General features: G+C 47.2%; 2 protein-coding genes across 2 annotated transcripts in view; one reads left to right on the forward strand and one right to left on the reverse strand.

Moving 5' to 3' along the window:
• slc35f3b (solute carrier family 35 member F3b) overlaps positions 1-2,796 on the forward strand; it is a 46,667-nt gene extending 43,871 nt beyond the window's left edge. The window contains exon 8 of the mRNA XM_084470433.1: positions 27-2,796. Within this exon, the coding sequence (XP_084326559.1) occupies positions 27-268 (242 nt within the window). The 3' untranslated portion in view covers positions 269-2,796. The remainder of the gene's footprint in view (positions 1-26) is intronic.
• Positions 2,797-5,443: 2,647 nt separating this feature from the next.
• On the reverse strand, positions 5,444-8,325 carry LOC311350208 (5-hydroxytryptamine receptor 1D; the record flags this gene model as incomplete). The annotated part of the gene is made up of 3 exons (XM_084470213.1): positions 5,444-6,892; positions 7,283-7,443; positions 8,160-8,325. The coding sequence occupies 3 exons, from the start codon at positions 8,323-8,325 to the stop codon at positions 5,444-5,446; spliced, it is 1,776 nt and encodes a 591-aa protein (XP_084326339.1).
• Positions 8,326-8,762: the final 437 nt, after the last annotated feature.

Genomic DNA, 8,762 nt, shown 5'->3' on the forward strand with positions numbered 1-8,762 from the left:
CCTCCCGCCCCTGTTCTGTGCCGCAGTGGTGGACCTGTACACGTGTGAGATCCACTTCAACACGGTGCGCCTCATCGCCGTCTTCATCATCTGCCTGGGCTTCCTCATGCTGCTGCTCCCGGAGGACTGGGACAAATACATCATCCAGCTCAGCACCAAGCTGCGCAAACGTGACGAGCCAGCAGAGGGCAACGGAGAGCCGGGCGCCAGCACGGGCCTCAACTGGAACCGCCGAGCAAGGACCTCCATGTCTACGTTTGCACATTGACTCGATTGAAGGATGCCTTGGATGGTGTCCACACGCGGTGAAACACACACACACACACACACACACACACACACACACACACACACACACACGCACACACACACGCACACACACACACGCACACACACGCGCACGCACGCACATACGCACATACACAGGATGGGACGTTTATAGCAGCCGGCCTCGCGGTAGAGGTCCAGAGGTTCAACATCTGGACTGGTGAGGGATCACGACCCCACGGCACGGTTGTGGTTTTAATGGGCCTGGTGCCCAGCCCTCTCTTTTGAAACCGCTTAACTTGATGGAAATCAAACACCCTAAACGATTTGGTCTGGAGCGCCCCTTTGTCAGTAATATTGAAGAGGGACTTGCCCGGAAATGTAGCTAGGAGCACAGAAGATGGTAAATGGTCCTCATTTATATAGTGCTTTTATCCAAAGCGCTTTATCAGTTTTATCACTTTGTTTTGGAAAAACCTAAGTATCCATTTTCAGAGCTGATCAGGAGGAAAGCATGGACTCGGATATGAAATACATATCTGATTCACTCATTTCCTTTTATTTTTCAATACTTCTCAATCATTCCATTCAACTAAATACCTGCATAAATCATTAATTTAGCTTTTCCATCAATACATAATTTATCAACATCTAAAGTTTATTTCAAACAATGATGAATGCATAGCTGTGACCCTGAAGATCCAAAGAAGAAGAAGAAAGCCTTGAAAAACAAAATGCCTACAAAACAAAGTGGGACTTTGAGTTTGCATCGCTCAGGGGTCAACTCAACGGTGAATGGCTGCCCTCATTGGTCGATACAACAATGAATTCACACGCTTTGGATATCCTTGGTGAACACGGCAAACATCCGGACATCTCGAGTATCAACGTCGCTGTTTGATGGCCAGGGATTGGAGGTGACCCCAATGGACCCTTTATAACCAAAGGTGTTCCAGCGAGGGAAACTGAGCTATCCCATGAACTGTGGGATTATTTCAGAGTATCTCAGAGTGACTATGGACAAACGTAACCTAAACATTGTACATGTTGGTGACTAGACAAGGCATGAATACAACTGAAACAATACTATTGGTAAGCCTCACCTGTGTTTACCTGTACACACCAATGTGTAAGAAATATCCCATTAAAATAGTTCAACTTTACTTGGGTCTAAATAGGGTGAATGACATGGTCTGTTGCTTGGTAACCATTGCTGGTAATGCATGGCATAACTAACATCTGGTATCTTTGTTTGCAGATCATTGAAAGGCCCCACTTTGATAATTTGAGCCAACCCTTAAACAAATGACCATTCAGTAACTTACATTACTTACACTATGAATGGGACATTAGACTCTATTCCAATGGTGGGCTAAGGCCTGAAGGTATTTACATTTTTTAAGCAACACTATAGTTCAAGGTGTCCATTTATGTCAATTTAAGATTTTTACCCTCAACAGCAAAAAAGGACTGGTTAGGAGAATACAGTGTATGCATCCAAATTCAAAACGATTTTAAATTGCCCATCAGAATTCAGTTTAGTCACTTCGTATACATCCCTAGTATACAGAATATACTAGTATACTTCCACTAGAATATAAATAAGTAGCTTTGTTGAATCCTAAAACAGAACTGCAGCAAATAAATTATAATTAGTAGCAGATTATTCATTGCGTTTTGCAGAGAGAGGCGTGGACGATTGTATGCAAATGAGGGTTAATCGTCAAGCTTTGCAGCACACGAAAAGAAAAGACACATTTTTATTATTATTCATATTTCCGGAGCAGGGTATATCATTACCAAACACACCGTACGAGAGAAACTTAGGCACTGTAAAACATAAAGGAGGGTTGTGTACTGGGAGGACATTTTGCCTTGCTCTATGTGAATGTACGAGCTGCTCTCGACTTTTTCTCACTACATGCTATTTTAGTTTTTATACCGGTGCCATACAACTGCTGCAAACTGACTTTTTAATACTAAGCTTCTGACACGCATCCGATAGGAACTTGTTTTCTAAAGGAAAAAAAACACTTGGTATTTTTGCTGGCTAATCCGGGGGAACACTGGTGTGTGTGTGTGTGTGTGTGTGTGTGTGTGTGTGTGTGTGTGTGTGTGTGTGTGTGTGTGTGTGTGTGTGTGTGTGTGTGTGTGTGTGTGTGTGTGTGTGTGTGTGTGTGTGTGTGTGTGTGTGTGTGTGTGTGTGTGTGTGTTAGGGGCTGGGCAAGGAGACAGGCATGCAGACATGGGCAGATTGCATCGTAACGCAAACGTACATTACAAGTTCGCTTCACTGCCTTTTGCTCATGTTTATTTTGCAATATAAAACGTAAGCACTGTTCCCATTGTCATTTTGTATGACAATAAATAATTATATTGTATTCCTCTGGAATTATTGCTAAAGATAAATGTAAACCTTTGTAAGGAATGTTTTTTTCTACACCAAAAAGCAGGGGACGATTATCACATTTCAGAAAGAAATATTTAAGAGTGTGATAAAGATGGCAAAGTTTATTGGGTCTACTGTTGAGTTTCTGAGTGTAATCACATGTACTGTATAAAAATATTTCTTTTCAATACATTTCGCTTTGTATGCTCATTTTCTTTTGCTCTGCACACTTGGTCACCGTTATGTACATATACAGTGCAATAAACTGATCATAATTTGTCAAATATCGTCGTTATATAGTAAGCCTATTTTGAGAGAAAATACCATGTAGTGGAGGAAGAATAGAATATTAATAGAATATTAATACTAAATCATTTCTTAACTAGCTCAGGTAACATACATATTATAGTTTTATATCTATAATATATTGTAGGCCAGTGGTTCTCAAACTTTTTACCATGAGTACCACCTTAGAAATGATTTGGCTCTCCAAGTACCACCGGAATTAAAATAAAGTTTACAAAGAAGGCATTAATATTAATAATATGATTTATTATTCACATAACTTTACTTGACTGAACAACCAACTGTAGACTATGTAAACTCATGTATTGTATTTAAACACTTGCAACGAGACAATACTAACAACAGGTCAGAATATAATGTTTAGGTTTGAAGGAGAATGTAGCCTACTCAGGCACAAATTGAAAATTAAGAATAGTAGGCCCTACTGTGAACTTCTCAAAGTAATCCTGGGGAATGTACCCATAAGAATAATAATAAAAAAGAAATTGGTAATGGCGACTCAGGGCCTATCATGCTTAGTGAGAGGGGTGTGCGTGGCTCTGTGAACAGAGTTCTGTGATGTCTGGGTCGATTGAGGTTAGCTTTAGCCTCAGACTTGGTTCATGATGTTGTGTCAATAAGCTCCACCTGTGTTGCGCAACTTTACCGTGCATTCACGTCGCAGCCGCGATTGCATTTGGATCACGGCAGTGTTTCCCACAGACCAGGCCATTATCGTTAATAGAAAATGCGGATCATTTTCTTTCTCGTGTGTCTCGTTTTTCGCCCGTGCCTAAAACCGCCACTGCTTATAATGCTAAAGCCCAGTTCAGACCAAAGATTCGCGACGCAAAGATAAGATTCTGCTTGCAACTCGCAACTCCTTGCGACTCCTTGCGACGAGACGGGCTGAGACGTTCTAAAAACTGGGCAGTTCACACTGCTGCACCGGGCGGCGATTAGTTTTATTTTGGTTGAGAGTAGGCTAGAGTTGCTGTGTTTCGCCATTCTCCACTAGGCCTACTTCTGCATTGTAGTAATTCGCTGGAGCTTAGTTTGTTTAGATCCCGCTAGTTGGATACATTGCATTCTTTCGTAGTGGCGACTTCTCGACTGCAAGGGAAGCTCGGCTTCCCCTAAAATTCCCCGAAAATTAAATGGTCAGATATATACTGTTGTGTTAACATTCCATTGATTAAAAATGCGTTAGAACACGTCCATCTCGAAGACGAGTTCGTTCAGAATCAGCTGCTTATCGCAGGTCGACTGACTCGATGTCCTTCTCATACACTTACGTGTTTAATTTGCGTGTGTTTAGACAGATGGGCGTGCACACACACGCGCACCAAGCATCACCCGCATTCATTCATTATTTTAAACACTCACTCGCGGTAAAACTATGTTTTCTCACGATCAAATACTCATCAATCCTAAAAGTAATGGGCTTGTACACGATGTCTTTGTCAAGAACATATGTGCTTGCTGTACGGTGTTTGCAGATGCATTGATTTAAAAGTAGGCCTACAATTTACCGCTGTATCAGCTGTTCTTTCCCAAATCATTTAACCAATCATTTAGGCCTACCCTAAAACTAGATTTTGTTTTGGAAGCCTGGAATATACTTTCTCGAATGTATTATTGTTATTATTATTATTATTTTAACGCATGGCATAGCTTACTATACTTCATTCATGTTCATTCATGCAGCCCTATGGAAAAAAAAATGTTTCCACAATCCACACGCTATTTCTATGCCGTTTCACACGTATGCATAATCTTTGACATCATAATATTTAACATGCAAGTGTAGTGGTGCCTGGTTGCTGCGGGGGAAAATCAGCTTTGCGCCGGGTGCAAACTAGCAACGACACATGCGTCGGTGTAGAAAGTCAATTGGGCCGGGCGCAAGATAGGGCCCTTCTTCTGTTTGGCGCACATGGCTAATTTGCATACGCGCACAGGACTGTCGGAATGGGAACATGTCGGACTGGCAGCATTACGGGGGCGCGATTACGGGCTGGCGGAGTTACATTTAAAAAACGCGTTCAAGTAAAAATAAATAAGAAAAGCGGAATCAATTTGTGGCGCTCGTTGTTCAATCTGTGGCGCAGCGCCACACATTGGCCTATGTGTGGGCAGGGCAGTTGCTAGGAATTCTGGGCCCCCTGAAAGAATATCGGTGTGGGCCCCTCTACCCCATTCATTGCCACCTTAAATGTTATATAATAGAAGGATGGTACATTTTAGCAATAACATATAAACGGTGAATGTGTGGGATGAGATAGTTAAGTATAGGTAGGCTATACATTTTGAAATGTATTGCCTACTTGGACAAAACCTTCCTTTTAGGTAGGCTTTACAATTTGAAAAGGTTTGAAAAGTTACAGTGAGTTATTTAGGCATTAGTTTGAGCTGGCAATGTTCAGTTTAGTTTAGAGACAGTTAAGTCCAGATAAGTCCTATTTGTCTGGTCCAAATGAGGGCTGTTCAGTCTCTACTCGTCTAGCAGACATCATGCTCCACCGTCACCGTGATCTGCCCATAGAAGTAAGTGGCTCTCGTCTCCGTGGTTACGGCAGAGAACGGCAATTTGCTGCCCTCTTGCGTGCGAGACGGGACCTGCAGGCAGTCCACCCGACTCTCCCCGCTGCCAGACTCCTGCTGCCACAGGGAAGAGGCGGAGGCGGAGGGGCTGCCCGGGAGAAACACCTCGCACTGCTGCTTGGGTTGGCGGTGTTTGAAGTCCGCGTTGACCGTGAACACGGAGGAGCAGTACCTGGACGCCTCGTCCCGCGAGGACGGGCTCTCGCCCGAGGAGCAGAGCGCGTGGATGTTGGTCGTGGTGGTGGTGGTGCTGCTGCTGCACGGACCGAAGCTCCGGTCCTCCCCGTCCGCCCGGGCCTCCGCCGGCCTCCCCGCCGCGCCCCCCAGCCGCGCCCGGATCTTCTGCTTGAGGTTGTGCATGGCCCCCTGGAAGCGCTTGCTGAGCAGCGCGTACAGCAGCGGGTTGATGTCCGAGTTGAGCAGCACCAGCCAATAGGAGAAGGTGACGGCACTGGGCGGCACCAGGTTGGACTGGCCCAGCACCGCCCGCTCGGCCGCCTGCACCAGGGCCACGCCCATGTACGGGGTCCAGCACAGGAAGAAGGCGGAGATCACCAGGAAGAGGCGGACCAAGCCGTGCTGGTGCTGATGCTGGTGCTGATGCTGCTGGCTCTGCTGGGGCAGCGGGGTCGGCTGGGGGGCGGGGGCCTGCCGGGGGACGGGGGTCTGGGCCAGGCAGGAGAACAAGCGTCTGGGAGGAGGAGGAGGAGGAGGAGGAGGAGGAGGAGATGGGGAACCCACGGGAGAGGCCCGTCCCGGTTCGCCGGACGTTGCGGCGTCCCCGCACCGGACCTCCGTCACAAAGCGGCCGCTCAGGTGGTACACCAGGCTGGAGTGGGTGTGGTGGTGGTGGTGGTGTCGGCTGCTGGAGGACGACGACGACGACAACGAGGACGAAGAGGAGGAGGAGGAGGAGGAGGACTCCTCCTCCTCGGCGGCGCGGCTGCGCTGCAGGTGCTCCTCCAGCGTGTGGATGCGGCGGGCGTGGCGGCGCGCCACCCGCACGATGTTGACGTAGCAGAAGAGGATGAGGGCGGCCGGCAGCAGGAAGGACAGCGCCACCATGACGGCGGTGTAGCTGGGGCTGTCGGCCCAGTCCACGGCGCAGCTGAACATGGGCCCGGCGTAGCGCACGGCGCCCCAGCCCAGCAGCGGCGGCGAGCTGGTGGCCAGCGCCTGCAGCCAGATCCACAGCACCACGGCGCCGGTGCGGCAGAGGGTGCAGCGGGCGGTGTAGCGCAGGCAGTCCACGATGGAGTAGTAGCGGTCCAGGGCGATGGCGGCCAGGGTGAGCACCGACGCCGTGCAGTAGACGGACGAGGTGTAGCCCACGTAGAGGCACAGCTCCTGGGTTGGGGGCGGGGCGAGAGGGAGGGTCATGTGGATGGATCAGGCAGGGGGGAGGATATTAATGGATCTCATAAAACTAGGGAGCAGCAGGGCAATCTAATAGTGAGCTCTCGTGGATCACCGTTATGTTTTATGAATGGCCTATAACATGTCTTTCTTTGTGTTTGACGTGTTCTAGTTAACTGTTTTGTGCTGCTATCTTGAGCTGAGCAAGTTTGACTGAAAACATTTCCCACCGCGGTTGAATAAAGGTATCGGAATCTGTGATATATATATAAGATATATATATTTATAAATATAAGATACAAAACCCCTCCGAAATAGTCACAAACAGCACTTCTTAGGGCTTATAAAGCACGCCACTGTGGGCTTTAGCGCATGACCTACAGAAGAGGCGTCCCAGCTGCTGTTGATGATGGACACGGCCACGAAAGGCATGACACCGATGCCCACCAGCAGGTCGCTGATGGCCAGGTTGATGATGAGCACCGAGGCCACAGAGTGGAACGTTTTGGTCGCTGCCACGATCACAATGACGAGGATGTTGCCTGGAGGGGGAAACACGCACACACACACACACACACACACACACACACACACACACACACACACACACACACACACACACACACACACACACACACACACACACACACACACACACACACAGACAGACAGACAGACAGACAGACAGACAGACAGACAGACAGACAGACAGACAGACAGACAGACAGACAGACAGACAGACAGACAGAGACACGCGCACACACACGCACACACAGGCAGCAAACACAACGCCCACACACACACAAGGCTAATTAGCCAACCTCTATGCTGATTACAACCAACCAACAACCAATACCGACTAAAGACAAGCTAATGTCGACCGCATTAAGGTCTACGAGTTAAACATTAGCGAAATGTTTGTAGTTGTTTTCCATTTAAAAATGCTAAAAACAACAAAACTACAAATTGGAAGGTGTGAACAGTTTAGAAAAGGGCGCGAATTCGTCTCTTCATACACACGGGACGCGTCAGTGACGTTAACTTTTAGCTTTATTATTAATTTGCCACTGGCACACAATTCTATTAAATTAAATTAAATTTTATTTGTAGCCTATATAGCCCTAAATCACCATTAGTCTCCAAGGGCTTAACAGGCCAAATATTTATGACATCTCCCAACCTCCATTCTTTTTAATGTTGGATCAAGTCAAGTGGTCTGAAACAGACGTCAGCGACTAGGTCCAGACCGAAGACCTACCGGTCACCGCTCCCAGAGTCATGAGGACTATGATGACCTCCAGGACCAGCGTGGTGCGGGAACCATTCAACGCCAGCAACTCCTCGTTCGTCTCGTTGTCGACCGCCGCCTTCAACCCTGCTCCAAGGACACGCACCCCGGGGTTAAACCAGTGCCCATAGTCCATCTTCAAGACAATCCTACCGTATTTAACATCTTGTTTAAAATAAAAAACGTTTTTTTAGTATTTGACCCTTCCCAGCTGCCTCTCATCAATCCAATTGTACTCGTCGTCGGGTATTTTCGGACCTCTTTTTTAACAGGAGGGAGGGATGCGAGCGGCGCGCCGCGGGAGGGGCGACTGCTCTTTGTTTACCTGCTGACTTGATTCTCACACACACACACACACACACACACACACACACACACACACACACACACACACACACACACACACACACACACACACACACACACACACACACACACACACACACACACACACACACACACACACACACACACACACAATATAGGCCTACATGTTATATATACGTTTATTGAAAAGTCACTGCATAACATGTCTTACAATTAAAATACAAGCATTTGCATGAAGCAGATGGA

The sequence above is a fragment of the Micromesistius poutassou genome (assembly GCF_964030765.1).
Source record: "Micromesistius poutassou genome assembly, chromosome: 7".
NCBI classification, from domain to species: domain Eukaryota; kingdom Metazoa; phylum Chordata; class Actinopteri; order Gadiformes; family Gadidae; genus Micromesistius; species Micromesistius poutassou.